The 19871-nt window shown below is 34.0% G+C and overlaps 1 protein-coding gene across 2 annotated transcripts in view; it reads right to left on the reverse strand.

Moving 5' to 3' along the window:
• spen (spen family transcriptional repressor split ends) overlaps window positions 1–4696 on the reverse strand; it is a 54878-nt gene extending 50182 nt beyond the window's left edge. The window contains exon 1 of one of the 2 annotated variants that reach the window (XM_015511388.2): window positions 3961–4696. In XM_015511388.2, the coding sequence (XP_015366874.2) occupies window positions 3961–4043 (83 nt within the window). In that variant the 5' untranslated portion in view covers window positions 4044–4696. The remainder of the gene's footprint in view (window positions 1–3960) is intronic. The other variant, XM_015511314.2, reaches the window with a different exon arrangement.
• Window positions 4697–19871: the final 15175 nt, after the last annotated feature.

Genomic DNA, 19871 nt, shown 5'->3' on the forward strand with positions numbered 1-19871 from the left:
TTTCGGGGATAAGAGACACGTACGTGTTTCACAATCGTCTTAACACACACACACACAAACACACAAACGCTCACACGTGATGATAATAATATTCGACTGTTCGGATACTTTGTTTTGGTTCTGACGGCACAAAAATAATGTAATATTATTTTCGATAGGAAAAAATAAATAAATCGTCTCGTTTTCTTCTCACATGCAGAAAAACACAAAACCTACAATACATTATTATTAATACTGGTTAGTTGGTGGATGGGTGGTTTAGTCATTTTTTACACGAACTACAGATTTTGTTACCTCATACCGTATCCCAAGAGCGAATTAATAAAATTTTCAACCGAAAATATCTGACTGATGAAGCGAAGAAGAGAGAGGAGAACCATTTGGCATTTCTAATCTACAAAATCAATTTTCGACAAGATTTCAAGCCAAGCAAACAGGTCGAAACCGCCGCGGTTTGAGCGCAAAAACGTTGTTAAAAGCACACACATTTAACGTCGTTCGTTCGTTTTTTTTTTTTTTTGGCTGCAGCTTTCATTTCGAAACTAAAATATATTTATGTTTTCATTGGGAAAGACTAATAATAATAAAAATAATTATTATAATAATAAAAGCATCGCGTTTCCGCAACGTCCTTGTCGGCAACGAATACACACGAAAGTACGAAACATAGTAAAATGAGTGCACGCACGCAATACCTTCGTCATATATCCAAACGGCGGCGCGTTTAAAATAATACGTAGTACATACGTCTGGCTAATAATAATTCGTTAATAGTAGGAGTCATGTGATGGCGCGGCGTCCGGCGCAGCCACTCGCCGACTCGCCTGACGGCAACAAACGCTTGCGCGCAGCACCGAACAAGTTAACCTCGCGCGCGATCGGACTACGGTCAACACTCAAGTACTCAACACAACACGCCGCTGTCGCACGCAGGGCCGTTTCGTCGTCAACGCCGACGACGACGATAATAATAATAATGAAAAACACATCCGAATTTTATGTAACAAAAAGTATAAAACATAATACATTGCAATAAAATAATATAGCGCAGAGAGAATGAGCCGCCCAAGACCCTACGGGTGGTTTCGTTTCCCGGGACGTTTGTGCGTGTTGTGGTGTTCCGGCGAAGGGACTAAAAATTATGTACCCCTCACGCGCGCATCCCCTCGTACCACCCGGAGAAAACGAGAGAAACGAGTCATGTTTTGTGTATAAACACAAAAGGGCCGAGAAAGAGAGAGGGAGAGTGCGCACACGCAACATTTCCTGAACTAGAGGCAGAGAATAAAACGTGTGCGTTTGATGCATGTCACACTAAAAAATATTTTCCGTGTTTGTTCGATGGGCGCGTAAGGAAAACGAATGAATGAGTGATCGATTGAGACTTGAATGAGTCGAGCGTGGCGATAGACGGAATAATATTATTTATATTTAGATTATTTACAATAACACAGAAAATATCTACATATTAGATTATAATACAGAACGTATGTAACGGGTAATTTTAATGCACTTCGATAATATCAATAAAATCAACAAACGTTATAGCCTTGTGCTTCGGCTAACGTGTGGGTCTTTCACATTAAACATGAAAAATCAACACTGATAATGTTATTATTAATGTTAGCTTATAGTTTGTCAGTAGTGAATGATGTTAAAAATTCTACTTATGTTCAATGAATGTCGATCTTCAAGTATTTTGTGCAATAATTCAAAGTATCATGCAATAATAAATTATAAAATATTGATGCTATATTTAAAATGGTTTAATAAATAATTTATAAAATAAGATACTCGAATTAATGTTGTATCTTGTAACTTATTATTTATGTTTGTATTATATTATTTTAGTTTTAAAGACATCCAAAAGTCCTAGGCTAATAACATTTTGTTATTTATTTGTTTATGCGTTAGAATTAACGCCAGTTGACTATTTTACAATATAACATTATATAAAATATACTTATTTTACCTAACGTAAATGCAAATATAAAATATAACAACAGTCTTATCTATATGCCTAGGTCTTAACTTAAAAAACTAAATATAATAAATAATAATCATTTTGAGTCATTTATAGGATGAAAAATCAAAAAAAAAAAAAAAAAAAAAAATGAGCACCTCCTCATTAAAGGTATTATTAAGTTCGCATAACACATCATTTTTGTGAGTGGGTCATGTTTTGTGCAGTTAGACTTATAGATAGCGGGATAAAAAGAACTTTGTGGCCTAATACAGCTAATACAACTAATGTTATCATTGGTCAACACATTAAAAAATATTTATAGCAACTAACGATAACATTTGGCTAATGCAGTATTATCCGGCTAATGTGTCAACATTATCCAGACGTTAAAATAATCTGTAACATCAAACATGTATATTTTATTGCACGTATAATTACGTAAGTACTGTATAATTATAGTACTATAGTACCTTTATTATATACATCCGTACGTGGATAGAAATACTAGCATGCACGTACACTCACTAGACAACTATTGCGGTATTTACTGTGGAAAACGGCGGCGACCTTGACATTTGAACGAGTTTTGTTGATTTTCAATAACAAAAAATTTACGTAAAAGTCCCCCCCCCCCCGGGAAAACAGTTCCCGCCCGTTCACACAGATGACCGATCGAACGGTATTCAAAATATCGGACGATGGTATAGTACCGATCGACTTCGACCGACAGTCAACGTCGTGGCGGAGAGGTGTCGACGAAAGCACTAAAGTAGTGACGATGGTTTTTGTTTTTGGCAAATACCATATTCAACGTCATCGGCGGGCAACGTGTGCAAAAGAGAAGTGGCACTCGTAACGTACGTAACAAATAGGATTTATTATCGTGTTTGAAAAATTCAAAATTAAATTCAAGACGAGTATTTATAATAATATTATTGTCGATTGATTTTTCTTTTAAATTGTCATTCGTGTAGTACTGTTGTTGTTATTGTTATTATTATCTTTACGCGGTGACCAGTTATTCATTTACGGATTGTATAATAGAATAATAATTTCAAATAATAAACGAGAACAAATTAAAGAAAAAAACTTATCGTTTCACAAATGCCAACCTTGAAATGGTTTATCAAATGGACACAATCGGGCCACTAACGTTTTCAGACCGAGTGCGAGACGACTGCATCGTACTCTATTCTATAATACAGAATTATAATACCGTGTCCGGAGACCCGACCGACTGCCTCCGCTGTTGCTATTATATTATAATACGTTGGATGGTTATACTATCATTATTATTGTTGTTGTTGTGTATGCACTTATTATATTACCAAATAGACGGTCGCATACACCCGAAAGCCACCTGAACAACAAAAGGTGAAATCCACAACAATATTCGATCACCAACCACTGCTCGTTCGCAGGTTAGGTTAAACCAACCGCTCGGGTAATAAATATACGACAAAGGCCGGATGCGCCACAGGAGCGAAGAGAACGATTTCGATTGCCCGCTGGAGCAAACACCCTTGTGAATTCAATAATAGTAACCACGTGACACACGACCCGGAAAACTCGGTGTCGTTGACCGTTGGAAGAAGTTGGGTAACCGGCACTCGTGTTGCTGCCGAGATGACCGCGTCACGAAAACGATGTTTGTCGCGATGTCGCGTGTACAAGCCGCACCTGATAACGCGCCTGACGTGCCACGAGGAAATGTTTACTCACCGGTAACCAGTAATTCCTTCTGGTTAGTGTGTGATGTTTGGGCGGGTAGCGCCCCGTCCGTACAAGTGTATAACAAACCTTATAAGACTTAACTCAAATGTTTGAGCCATATAATTGTTGTTGTTTTGTTGTTATTATGGTTATCAATAATATTACTACAATATTTACCTACCATTATCATTCCCACCAACCTGTACGTATCGATAAAAGTATCTAATGGCTAATATTATTATCATGAGGGTACACTGGGTACACACAACACGTCAACTCACCTCTTGAAGTGTTCGCGTATTTTCTCTTCGCGTATATTGTCCGGCAGGTTTCCGACCCAAAGATGGCGAGTCTCCCTAACCATTATGTCGCCAACTCTTCATCATTCGGGAACACGCCCAAACACACAGGTCGCGCACAACGATTCCACTGCGGTCCAACGGATTCCGGAATGAGAAAATCACACACTTGCTCACACGCACAAGCACGCCAGAGACGGCGGCGGCGGCGGAAACGAAAAACCGAGAGCTTTACGCAAACATCGCGGTCGAACCACACATACGCGCGCACCGCTACGACGACACGCTGTACGAAATCACACTCGCGCACTGTATTTCTCGCAACACACTCGAGACGAGACACTGGCCGTTTGTGCGAAGCAATGACTGTGACAATATGACGATTGTCGACGATAACCCGAACACAGAAAACACCGAACTAAACTGCACTGGGATATTAAATTATATTTTCACATCGGCACGTCCGTTTCGGGCGAATTTGAAAAAAGGAAAAAAAAATTAAATAAACAAAATAATATAAAAAACGCACACGCGGCGAACAACAATAAAATTACACGATCAAAATACGGATTTCGAACAACACACACCGGAGCTATATATTATTATTATTATATTTATGTACGATATATGCACATATTATATCGTTGAACGAGCCGAAACTGGTGTAGGATGAAATACGCAACACGCGTGCTCGTGTGTATCTCATCGGCGAATGCGGCCGTAAACGTAGGCACGTAGCTGCCACGGTTTGTTGACGGGTCCACTCCCCCACCAACCGTCACAGACGCCGCCGACGCCGCGGACGATGCCGCCGTGCGCCCCACTGTCGCGGTCGTGTGGTACGGTCGTTTGCCGCCGGGCGCTGACGTCACCGCGCGAACCCGTCGTCGACCGCCGCCGAATCGCTTGTTGGGTCGGCGGGCCGCGGGGGTGAGCCGACCCGCCGATCGAACACGCATCACGAAAACAACACACTCCTCCCACTTAACGACGCTCCGGGTCGGGCAAATCCATCGTAGCCGATCCGTGGGGTACGGGACCGTGTTCGGACACCGGTTTTTTGGACGTGACTCAATATCTACTAGGCCACCACATGGGTTTTTCTCGCTCGCTCCGCTCACGCTCCCGGGCCGACGTTCGGTCGGTCCGTCTCAGTCGCTCCACTCATAAGCGCATACGATGACAATAATAATAATAATAATAATAGCGACGTGTATAAAAGCGGCCGGTCTTCGTACTCTACCCCCGCCTCCACTAGTAGTACTTCCCAAACCGAACGGCCGCGGAAGCCACCACCGCCGCCGTTCTAACGATCGCGAGCTCGGGCCACCACTCGTCACGCCTAAAAAAGGACGCGAGGGGCGGGGACGGCGTCGAAGTGCGTTGCGCCGCCGGATGAGGCCGACGCTGCCGTCGTCTTCACCGGCCACGGCTCGTACTCGTAGTTCGTACTTGACGCGAACACTCCGTCGTCGTCCGTTGGGCGCCGGCACTCGACGTCTCAGTGACGGCGTTCCCGCACTCACACGCACAAACGTACGTTCCACGTACGCACGTCTTCACCGCCGTCGCCTTCTTCGTCCTACGACACAACAACGTTTGCGGTCACGCGCACGCACGTACGGGAGCGCGCTCGAACGCTCTGCCCGCGGTGCGCGCCGTTGTTATGTTGTTCTTGTTATGCGATTCGAGTCGAGTAGTCGACACCGACAACGGATTTTTCACACGCACCGGACGACAACATTACTACGGCGTTTTTTTTTCCTTTTAACTGTCCATGTTTTTTCGCATTCACATCATTGTAACATCCCAAAATGATTGTTTTTATATTTTCTCGTGTGTAATATTATTTAATATGTTATAACTTATAACAACATGTTTACAACTAAAATTATATCGTCCAATCGTGTCGTCGCCCGTTTTCAACACTCCGTCGTCCTCGTTCATGTCAACCACTATTATAGTATTATTTCTAATTTTTAAATACGGACTTGTACAACATTGATGGTGGTTTCCGCATGAATTTTAAGGGTGTCGAATAAAAACTACCCTCGTTTATCGATAATCTTCAACGTTACGACAATATGGCGTCGTGCACTTATCGTATCAGTGAAACAAACAAAACAGCGAAACTCCGATGTCGTGTGGTGTTGGCTCATTCTCACTTATTATTATTATTATTAATTTTTATTTAATATGAGGATCCAATGTTTGGGTTCGAGTTTTTGTGCGACAGGTTTTTTTCCCGAAGGCACCCCAAAATCGTGATCACCAGGACGCGGCGGCACATTCCAGCAGGTAAACCAAGAGGACAAACATTGTTTGAGGACTAAGGAGACAGCAAATGTTTTCGTGTCGGGTGTGTGGGCACGTGTATCGAGAAAAAAATGTATTATAATAATATTATGTTTGGGCACAGAGTGAGAGAGAGTGGCCTCGTAGTGAATACAACGCGATAATATACACTGAATATAATAATATGACATTATGACGTAGGTACCGCCTATGGCATTCAATGTTATAAGATGCGAAACAGACGAAAAGTTAATAATATATTTTTTTAAATCTGCTAATATTCGTCGTGTAGTTATGTAAATTTTAACGATGCCGGCTGCATTTCCGCCGCCATGACTCGTAAAGTGGTGTATTCGCATCGTTCGGAAAGACGTTTCGTGTTGGTAAGTAAATTATACACCGCAGTGTTCGGCGGGAGGAGTCTTACAAAAGAAATATATATATTTAATTTTCCGTTTTGGCAAATAATTATTAAAAATTGCAACGATGCGTGCACAGTGTTATCGTGGCTACATCTGTTTTTGCCGCATACCTACTATTATAACTTTTCCGCATCACAGAACAAAAACATAATATATAATAATAACAATATCTATATCGTCAGCGGTCACAGCTGTATCAAAACCCATGTTTGTCTTTTGATTTTTAAGTAATAACCATGGAATAGGATATTATCTTAGTCTGCGGAACTTAATAACTAATATTATTTAAAACTCGATATCCATCTGGTCATCCACAACAATTATTATTATATACCTGGACGCAGATAATGTTTAAGTGCCAAACGCTCGTACCAAAATAATTGAGGGCTAGCGAGGGTTTTGTTATGAAAACTACTCTGTGGTTATGGTGACCGACCGCTGATGATCACCAAGGCCTTAGCTTGATCTCTTGTTCAAACCACACCCTCCCCCCCCCCCACAACATGTTGCCACCCGAATATTTTGTTACCAGAAAAATCATGTCCATTTCTAGTGTTGACCACGAAATAATACCACATTCGCACGCCGATGTGTTTCAGAGATATTTACGATCTTCGTCATCGTAATTATTGTGTGTATTTACGACGTATACATTACAGTGACATACATGACTTGCCCACGCTATTACAGTTCTTCTAGTCGCGAGGAGAAATCGTCGTTTACAGTAACGTACGATTATTATTATTATACTTGTATAATAACGTCGAGTGTGTGTGTGTGCATGTTTTTTAGCATATAAAACATTTTATTAAATTAAATAAAAAGATAATGGTTATCGCAGTCGAGCTATGGACCGTTTCTCGTGGCGCTGACATGTATTGTATTATACACTATGATACACCTACAGCGTGAAAGTTGGCAGTTTCCATTCACGCTTTTTTAGCAAGGAAGATTTTGTTTATATACAAAATCGATTCGTTCAGCCGTAAACGTCAATGAAATCTACAACAACAATGTAATCAAATATTGTAACGCGTTAATAATTATTATTGTCACACCGACAACAGTGATGAACCGATGAATAATAATAATTATAAGACGATATATACGTGCATGCAGCCCATGCCTCCTAATAAGAATAATATTTTATTTAATGCACAGATAATTATAAATGGTACAACACTTTGATTCAACATAGGTATTTGTGTCGTTAACGTTATCATCGTTATGCACTAAATCCTTGACGATTGAGTACTTTGTAGTCGACCGATTGATATGCACTGTACTCACTGCAGTCTGCAATAACAAAAAAGTAATAAGTATACATATTATTATATACGCAAATAATTAAGTTATATAGGACTGCAGCTGATAATGAATGCTGAATGCACTACCTTGTTGGTTTCGAAAACTGTAAGTAGGTATATATTTTTATATTGTACGTACTTAGCATAAGACTTTTTTCATTCGAAATGGTTAGCGGTCACGCGAGTCGATCGATCTAACCACCGACTAAAAACTCTCGAGAAAAAGTATAAAACACACAAAGAATTGTGAAACCCGATTATTCAACATCAATAATATAACTTGATATACTTTGAGCTTAAACTGATATAAGCGTAACTATTCTGAATTCGTTGTTGACTAACTTATAGTATAGAGGTAGATAGATTGTCTAGGTGGCCGATAGGAGTTAATATCGTAATCGGGCTAATAAATATAAACAATATATTATCAACTGAAGTATAGCGTTTGATGTGAGTGTGTAGTACTGTACTGCCACTCTGGTGGTTTTAGTAATATTATAAATTACAGTACTTATTACGGATGTGCAACTCAAGTGTTCACGACAATAATAATTCACTAAATTTTACTGATAAATGATAAAATCGACGAACGTCATATGCTTCAGTTTAGTACCTACAATGGTTCCCAACCTCCACCACGGCGGCACATAATCATTAGTTATTACATAATTGAACTGTCTATTTTATTTTAATAAGTTATAACTTATAATAATAATAATACCTAACCACTAAAAGTCGACAGACGGCTAATGACAATTTCATCAATTTTACGTTTATTAAAAATATATTATTAAATCTTACAAATATGCATAGTGTGTAATAACTAATAATGTATGTTGTATTATAATATACACAATTATACATTAATTAAACAACACGCTATATATTATAACAGTATGATGTAAAATTGTATATGTAATAAACAATAATAATGCGACGACAATCTACATTGTAGATTCTTCAATAATATTAAGACTTCGTATTAATGTACGTATACTATTTATTCTAAAGATTGTAACCAAACGTACCTAAAATTAAGCTGTGACAAATAACAATTCATTGGCACCTAACCCTATATGTCCCTAGGTGTAGGCATGTAACGACCACTTACACATTATTAATTGTTGGTAAAAAATTACTAAAAAATATGGTACTTTTCGGTTATCGTACCCCAACGGTCGGCCGGCCGACTGCGGCGGCGGTCAGGATATACCGATTCCGCTATCGTACCCCATTATATTTATCTCAATGCTTCCATCATAAAAATATTTTTTATTTATAATAATTTTTTTGGCATTCATATTGCATTGGTATTAATACTTTATTATAATTTTTTTTGTATTGATGTTTTATTATACTTTATTATATTGGTATTCATATTTTATTATAATTTCTTTGTACTCATATAATTTCATATTATATTATTTTATTAAAATAAATTATATTTTTGGCAATTATTTATTTATTCGTATGGCAATGAAACTTGACAATATTGAGATAAATATAATGGGGTACGATAGCGGAATCGGTATATCCCGACCGTCGCCGCAGTCGGCCGGCCGACCGTTGGGGTACGATAACCGAAAAGTACCAAAAATATTTAGAATATATTCCGCTTAACTATAATACGTCCAATGATAGATGATATATAACAGATCAAATGATCTCCAGATGCAAATGGCTCGTGAATATTGTTGAAGGATTGAATAATGAGATGGGGAGGGGTGAAAAAAAGGTATAAAATAGATACGTCAATAATATGTAAAAAGTATTATAACATATTTATATTAATTATTAATCTTGTAACAATCTATATTAAAAGTTATGCATTATTACAAATAATATTATAAAATATTACATTTAGATATAGGTAATAGATCAAAAATGAATAACTCTATTTTTTTGGTTATGGTGAGGGTTGAACCCCCTAAAAACCCCCTTGCGCAAAAGCCTATCGTGAGCTACACAATATGATGATATGATAAATCACATAAATCGATTGTAAACAACACATAAAATTTAGTCTTAAGTCTTCTACGTAATGCAGTGTTGAAAAGGAGAACGGATTTTGAAACAATTTTTTTAGGAACAAAACTTGAAAATTTCTTTATTTAAGAGTAAAAAAAAAAGAAAATGAACCACTTCTTTATTTAAGGAACGTAAACGAAAGCCAAAATGTCTTTATATTTTAAAAACATATTATAATATTAAATTGTGATAATAGTTTTCTATGTTTTTACGCATTGTGAATGTATTTTTAATTAATCGTTGTCCATCCATATCATTATAAATTAAAAAAGTATTATTCTAAAACAGCAATTTTTTAATAACTTGGTTAAAAAACTTACGGAAACTACTAGTTCTTTTTAGAGAAACTGGATTTGAAGCGAGTTCCATCTTTGAATAAGGAACAAGGATCTGAAATATGAGTCCATATTTTAAGAAATAAACGGAGAACGGAACAAGATCTTTTAAAAAAGAACTTTCCTAATACTGAAGTCATATTGATTATTAAAACAAAAATTTTGTATAATAGTCATTTATTGTTTTATATTCATCAATCATCACGTATAGACTATGGATGAGTTGAAGTTAATAAACTTGATATATATATGGTGAAGTTAATGGCAATTAAATTATGTTTGTGTTAAATAAGCTTTAATACGATTAAATTATTGGACTGAGTTTCACTTGATTCTAATAAAATAAAAATATTTTTTATTTATTTTGTATACACAATAATTTTTGCCGGTGGGTGAAAATATTGTATAACAACTTAGATGCAGAAGCCGCACAACCATGTGGAAAATAGTGGCAATATATTCCTATTTATTTATTTAAAATCTAAACATTTAAATAATAAAATGTATTGAAAAAAATTAAGGTGGGAGGAGGGTGGGGGTAGAGAAAATTATTTAGTAACAATTTTTTTGAGTGACATAATCTGAGCTCAGCCCCCTGACTCATATAACCCTCGGGAAATTGGTAACACGTTTTGACGAATTAGAAACGACGAGGATTGCAAATATATAACCTGCAAGACTTTCGCCGCACTATACGAGAAAACGGTGCGTACGGTATATGGAGAAAAAGATGCCGCGACGAACGCGTTTTACTGAATTTCACTAACCGACAACAGAAATGATTGTGGTTACCAATTCGGTCGAGGTAACCACCATCCATAATATAATATAGGTTTACGTTACTCGCGAATCGATATAGCAATGAAATTGTCAGTAGGTCTGCAGTTGACTGCAGTCTTTTATATACAGCCTTTAGAACTATGATAGTCATCGTTTTTCTCCAATTATCAACGGTTTTTAGTGTTGAATAGGGGAACGATAACATCCTGTCGAACATATTATATAGTTCCACATACGTATTTTTGTGAGTTTCATCACTTCCTCTACGGTGAAAAGCGTCACCCGTTTCCCGAGGATTACAAGGTGAAGACGGTATGGAAATGATATTACGCTTAACGCTTATCATAAACTATATTTATAGTACCTATTTAATGTGTTCATTATTCACAGATTCATCGACCATCGTTTTATATTATAATATATTGTAGTATAATATATAGGCACCTATATAAACTAATCTTATTTTAAATGTATTACGCCATGTCCTACGTGAATCCGACGAGTGCGACTCGTGCGAACGAATCCTATTCTGACTATGCTGTTCTGTCGCAATGCGATGCGTCCGATGCGACAAAATACAAACTGTTTTGTTTTTCGTCGCGTAGGTCGGATTCACGTAGGACACGGCATTATACTATTTATACTTGTACATGATATTATGCCTAGTGTGTTTTACAAACCTAAATAAAACTATGATCCAAAAGCAAGTAGCCGTCATCATTGTTAAGTTCTGTCCACAGTATCCGTTTTCATAGGACCATCGGTGACCGTATAGGCAAAAAAACGAATACCCACATTCGACAACTGTTTTGAATGTGACACATTGAATACATTTATATGAATTTAAATAATCACATTGCCACATTGGACTCCTATATAACTCTATAGGGTTTGGTAATACGCGTCCGGTATATATGCAACAATCTGTTGATCCATCATTCGGAGAAAATATTTAATTAAAAATGGTTCTATTGACTTAAGGTAAGTATTATAGGTAGGTAGATTTAAAAGTTTTAATTTAAAAAATTTAAAAGTTCCAAAAACCCAAACAAAAATAAATTTATAATGTCATATAATATAATCAAAGCAAATACAAATAATAAGATCAATATAATATATTATTATAACATACTAGACTCCGTCTCCGCTCAGACGCTCAGAATCGTTTTTCGTATACAATGATATAATATCATTGGATTCAAATTTAATTTCATCCATTACAGTAACCCATTTGTAACCTACTGTTCAGCAGAGCGTCGAATTTACCGCTTTTTTTTAGTTTTATTTTAACTGCTTATCATCGTACCCAAATCATTTTTTCAATAAGCTACTGCAGTAAGCTACCTATATACGTATAAATAGGTATGAACAATTTTACAACAATATTATAAGCAACACAAAATGCTACCGTCCGTCGGTCAGCTAGTCAGTTAATATACCTATATGTATAGACTTCATTCAGTTCATTCTAAGTAATTTAAGTAGGTACCTTTATGGCTCAGTGATTCATTTAAACCACGCTAGGTATACATTTGCATACTGAAAATACAATATTATTGTGATTTAGCTCATTTCTTAAATTGGTCGGCTTGAAAAATGAATAAATTCTGGACGGCCTATACATAAAAATTTGCATAACAAAAACAAATGAAATGCCACTGATATGGCTATATTATGTATTTTTAATAAACAATAAATGACCGATCTTCGTTATCTTGGTAAAAGCAAAAAAGGACGTAGAGAAGAAATTTTTACTATAGAAAATTTATGGGCACTATTTAATAACTTGATTTAAATGCTTGCAGGAATTAATGATTTTTTTAAATTTATTGCAGCTAAAATTTCACGAATTACGGCCAAGTGCCTGTATTCAAACATTCGTCAAACAGCCCAAAATCAATTAGGATCTGTTATAATAACACGTCATAAACTCATACTAATAGGCGATACCTATATAAAAATGAAAAATATTGTTATTTTGGTTTGTCACATTTGGTTGGTACATAATATAGCGTATTAGCGATATCAAATTTAACGGACTACTCCATATGTATAAGTATTGGATTGTTAAAACAAATATTATTATTTATCAATATCAATTTTTTTGTTAATGATTTATTCTAAAAAGTAAAAACATTTGACACCCTTGAAATTAAATATATGATAATACTTACGCACTTTTTTTTAATTATCATAAGAATAGAACCATTCAAATATTTATTAATTATTAAACATACACGAATAACAATTAACATTAAATATGCGTCGTATCAATGCTATATATATAATCATTAATAATATCATCCATATATTGCGTAGATTTACTGCAGTGGACATAGTTAATAAATAAGTACTAAATTATATTATTATTTATTTCATTTATACCAATACAATTAATACTATTAATAATCTGGGTACGATTTTAGTTTTTCAGCGAATAGACTCAACCTAATCTAACCTAATGTACAGGAAATTTAAAACTATTCGATAATTATTATTTTTTTTGCCCTTGAATTATAATAACGCAATACAAGATATATATGTTTATTTTATAAATAATATGTCTATATGTTCGTAATCATATTGACGTTTACTACTGCACTGCGTAGTATAAAAATTTCTGTTACATTATTCTTATGAGGTTCAGATTATTCCATAACAAATTGTTAAATCTTAAGACCCACGTGGTACAGTGTACAGATACGAAAAACATTGATATTATTATATTAATAATTATAAATATAATATAATATTACCTCAACAGAATATGAAATTAACGTTTTATATTGTTTGTTGGATTATATATATCATATATATGTATAACACATCCCACTTTGATAGCATATATAATAGGAAAAGGAAAGGATTTCCTTTATTTTACTCAATGTCATATATAATATTAGAATATGAATATTGATATAATGATATATATATATAGTTACGTTATAATATAATATGCTGATGATATACATAATATGAATATCTATCCGTTAATAGTGAGTCACGATCAATCAGTGGAGGTTATCTGTTATTAATATACGTTAATTTAGTTATTAGTTAGTACCTATATTTCATGAATCATGAGTCTATCTGTACGCGTATTAAGTTCTTTATATGTATGTATATAAGGATTAGCCATTAGTTAAGCATCGAACACAATTATGTATAATATTTTATAATAAGAGATGATCTATTTAATGTAATAAGACTACGCTCATTATATTTTCAGAATATCTAATTCATAGAATTTTAAGTTAGATGTTAATTTAAGAATACCATTTTTGGGGTAAAATCGTATTTTTCACTACTTTTTATTGATTGTATATCGAGTAGTGAACCACAACTTGGTGGGATACCTAATATACCTGCAATACCCACTGCACTAATTTAAGCGTATTATTATACTCATATTATAAACTATTTTCTAGAATTCAATTTTTATACATCAAAGTACTCCAAGAAATATTTTGCTCTAGAATAATCTTGCGTTAAAAATGTGCGTTATCATAAAAAAAAATGTAAAAACGATAACGATAAAATAAATAAAAAATGTAATTAGTTATTTGAATAATGAGTGTCTGTTACGGCCGGGTTTACGCTAGAACGAACATTGTGGCCGAACATGTAGAATATTTTACCTATAGTCTGTACGTGTTTCTTAACAAAATGAATCACCTGGCAATTTTTCATATAATTTAGTAGGTGTTAATTTTTACATTAGTAAATTTACAAGAATAAATAATTGTTCATGTCGATATTTATTGCCACTTGCCATAAAAAAAATGGTTTATAATTTTACCATCGACACTTTATATGGATAGGCATACCTAAGTGGCTAAGTATAATATATTTGATTTGAAATATTAGAGTTATGATTTATTATTATGACTAAATTTTGATCAAATGGTCATATCATTATTACCTATTCCGAGATGAACGACAGCCATCATAGATCAGGATCGGTCAGAGTAGATGAGAAAATATTAAAGATGGTCACTACTGTTGAAATGTGTTTATGTACAATTAATAAATAATCAATACCAAGAAATAAAGTCTTTATTGAAAATTAAATTAAAAATTATTGAGTATGTATTAAAATATAATCAAGAAATGTAGTATAATAGTATTTGGTGCAAGTCTTGTATTATAATTATTGTAAAATGTAAACGAAATAATATAAACTGCCTGCAAAATCATTAAGTGTATAAAATACTCGAGGAGAAGCAAGAGTCATCGTGCAAATGCAATAATTACTGTTTATTATCGAAATTTAGAACTGTACAGTCGTACTGTGTATATTCTAATTCTATACTTCTATATTGTACACCAAATAGAGGAAATAAGTGTTATAGGTATTACTGCAACGGCCAATGACTTAGTCATGCCTAATTGAAGCAAATTAATTGGCAAAGCGAATGTCAAAACGAAAACACTGAAATAGGAACATATCTATTTTAATAACTTACTCACATATATATTTGTTCAATCATGGCATATAGGTCATAATGACGTAGGCCTATTGTCATATATATATATTTAAATACCTATTATAAACGACTGGAACTTGCTATACATAAGCCACTTACTGAGTTATACACTCAATGATCTATTCACTAAACTATTAACTATATTAACTATTTAACTGTACAGTAAATGTAGAAGACAATAAAATATAACGACATTGTGTCGTATACAGAGTGATTCACCAAACTTGTTCACCCCTTTTTAATCTTCAATAATTTAGTTATTCAAAATCTGATTTTTGAATTTTTTTTAAAGTATACTAAAAGATTGTATTTTCAAATTCTTGAGGTTACTTTTACTACTACTAACAAATGTCTTTTGAAGATTGATAATTTCTATTATTTTTAAATTAAATCATATCCTTTTCTATTTTTCATTATTCGGCAGATATTTTTTCTGGAAATTGTGACATACCAAAATCAAAATTAACTAAAGAATAAACTATAAATCGTCTGCTAAACAATTTACAGTAAAAAAGGAGAGATCTCTTGGAAAAAAAAACAGAAGCTTATATCGCCTTAAGCTCAGTACATCAGAACAAAAAATACCGACTTTTTAAAAATATCGTCTTTAAGTAGTAAATATAATAATATTTAAGATTTCCAAAAATCATAATTTTGTGAATGAATTTGGTTTTAAACGAACAAGTGGGGGTGAGCATCATCTCGGTGAATCACCCTGTATAATGTATATTCCGATCATTTATACACCATTCAACCATACCTATAATAATATTATACACTCGCTCTAACATAGGTAGATACAGGCGATACAGCTAGCAGGCAATGTAGATACTCAGTAAACGGCAATACGACACTAATGTTCAAAACTGTATGGCGGCGGCTTTGAAAAAAGGAAACATCTGCACACGAGGGGTGTTGGATTTGGCGGGAAACCGAAACTGGTACACTATAGTATAATGCAGCAGTATGCACAACGAAATACGCATGTTTCTAATTTATATTGCCCATTTGCCCACGTGTGTGGCCAAACCAATCTCTCTGTACGACGAACACACTCGTACACAATGTTAAATGCGTATATGTTTGTATTCTATAGTAACATAAAATGTGCATAACCTAACCCAAATAATATTATTATTATTTTCATTTTATTCACGGTACAGCGTTAGCCACTAGGTTATTAGCTTACAACAAAATAAATAAAATATTATTACATTGCACAGAGTCACAGAGATGACAAAAGTAGAAGCGGCGTGAAGTGAGAAAAAATAAATAAATTCTCGTATTGTTTAAATATAGTGCGGTGTGTTGCGTTTAAAAAAAAAAAAAAAAAATATCATATAATAATTTATGTACAAATCGTTTAATATAGCAAACACGTGGTCGAAAAGGTTCAGTTTGATATCTATATATTCTATATGTATAAATATGAAATTTCTACCCAGTATTTTGTATGAGCTATTATAGGTAAGTTTATTTTATTGATAAAATCTAAATGGTTAAACTCAGCAAAATTTAAATCTACAAAGGCCAGAGTCATCTATACTTACTTACATAGTTACATATATGTCATACACCCATTTACGAGTACATACCGCAGAACCCTATACTGATTATCGTATTATTGCGTCGATCATTTTTTATTATTGTGTACAATCGCGTCCAATACGTCAGCACCTACGAATTATTTTACATAACTCGTACATAGAATTTCGAAAAATATTTACTTTTATAGTTATGAATTAATGATCAATACATCGTTGTATAGTATATTAAAAGTAAAGAGGGTAAAAATAAATTAATCTTCAAAATATACAGGTAGGTACTTGAAAAACCGCGCTTAAAAAAATTAGTTCGGGAGGACGAAAATTATCCGAAAGTTAAATGTAGGGGATATCCACAAAATATTCATGAAACCGCAATGAATAACGACAAAGTCATGAGCGATCATAACACAATCATACTGAATCGGACTGGCTAAAAGTTAAAAAATGCAACAGGTGACCGATTTGTGTTCGAGAAAAATCAATTTTACAGCCAAAGGGTATAGTTTATTAACATCCTCTGCTTAAACCTTCTCTGCAGTAGTTGAGCAGAATCCCACATAACATTACAGAAGGTTTTGAAAACTCGCAAATTGCGAATTAACTTTAAAAATAATAATAACAGTTTCTACGCGCCTTACACACAAAAAAAAAACAAGATATTTATTAGTTATAACTATAGTCGTCGCATGGTTACCGTGCTGACAAAAAAAAAATCAAAACATTTATGGTTTTTCATTTTACTAAGACCACGGACAACGTTCCATAGGTACCTACATGCAACCACAGACACAAGTCGCAGTTATTGAACTTCGCGCCGATAACAAACGGATATAAAATATATAAAACTGCATCTACGCTCGGTTGGCGGTTTTCATATTATATTTCACATTTATTTTTTGTCACGCCAACCGCGTTTTTTTACACAGATGTTCCTACGCATTAAACGCATCACACAGCTATTGATAAATATACATTGTCATATGTACATTTTTATAAAGTTATATATCTTATTTATATAATTAGTCATTAGTCATTATAATTTATAGACACCTATATGTATTAAACTAATTTACGTCCGCAGAACTATATTATGTTATAGACAAATTATTTGTATGATCGTTGAGAATCAAAATTTCAGTAATATTTCAATAGCCATAATTGTATATTTCATATCTCTGCAGTCTATACACGCATCATAGAAATCTGAGATCAAATTAACCACTAAAATTGTCAAAATTATTCACATTTGAACGTTGTTTCTAAGCTAAGCCTTGTCTGCGTACCTATACGATTCTACAGTACAATACACACTCCTTAGTCTGGTGACTTAGACGGCTTAGTGTAACATTATGTATAAATATTATATGTAATTGTATATGTAATATGTATATATTACAAAATCTTACTAAAACTGCGAAAGCTCGAAAAGTGACTATATCTACTATACATTTATGATTTACGTATATACCTCCAATTTTTGAGGTCTAATTTTAATACCAAACATTTTTTTTTTCAACAACCCTAATTTACAAAATCTTTAAAATTGACTGATTGAAAATTTTTTTTTTCAACAACCCTAACTTACAAAATCTTTAAAATTGACTGATTGAAAATTTTTTTAAATTTTGATTTATAAAATTCATATATTCCACTAACTATTATCACATTTATTAACAGTGTATATAGGAACTAATGATTTTATAAAATCCCTTGTCATTTATATGATTTGTTTGAGAATATAAGCACTTGTCTTATTATGTAGTATGAATCATACTATATATACATATATACATACATATATTATGGAAATTGTTGTACTTATAATAAAGAAAACTTGGGATTTTTCATGTGTGTGAGCGCGGGGCCTAAATGAGAAGCCCATAGCACGGGGCCCGGGGCGTGGGCCCCGCTCGCCCTTGCCTAGGGACCGCCCTGAGTATGATACGGTTATTCGTAAATAAACGGATAGCATTTCTGAAAACCCTTTTTATTTTGTCTTAAATGTATCTTATCACTAGTTTGCTAAACATTTTTTTACTTACGATGGCAATAAAATTTAACAAAAAAAATGAATAAGTTTTTAATATTCATGGTAAATTGCGTACAAATTCAGCAAGAACTATGTTCAACGATATACCCTACTGATTGATTGCAACGCATCTTTCAAAAATATAATAGTATGCACTATGCAATATTAAATCCTTTATATGCAGAAAAAATACCCTGAATCAAATTCAAAGTTATGCATTAGAAATATTTTAAGTGTCACTTCTATCGTGAAACACGATGTTTATTGAAAATCACCTAAAAATGCAATATAGGTACATATAATAAATTATAATATTCTTTAAATCGTGTTGTTTTATTTAGGACAACCAAAGTCGGGTAGGTTGTTGTAAATATATACATATAGACTACATAATTTCCTGTTGGTAAATATTATCCTATTGTGCAATACGCAGTGAATAACAAAATATATGATTATATGTAAATTTAATTGTACCTGCTATGCTTGTACCTATATGGCTATATATGTACGTGTATGAAGTATGTAATAGATATATAAAGTTGTAATGAAGCACTTTTAGCGTTGTCGTATCGTTTTGAGTGTATATATTCGTTGGTGTGTCTTGAATACATTTGTTAATACAATAATACTTAATATTCTTTCATTGGCGCGAAAATAAAATTG

This window comes from Diuraphis noxia, unplaced genomic scaffold (assembly GCF_037042655.1).
Source record: "Diuraphis noxia isolate RWA-SAM2 unplaced genomic scaffold, SU_Dnox_SAM2 contig0003, whole genome shotgun sequence".
In the NCBI taxonomy this organism is placed as follows: Eukaryota; Metazoa; Arthropoda; class Insecta; order Hemiptera; family Aphididae; genus Diuraphis; species Diuraphis noxia.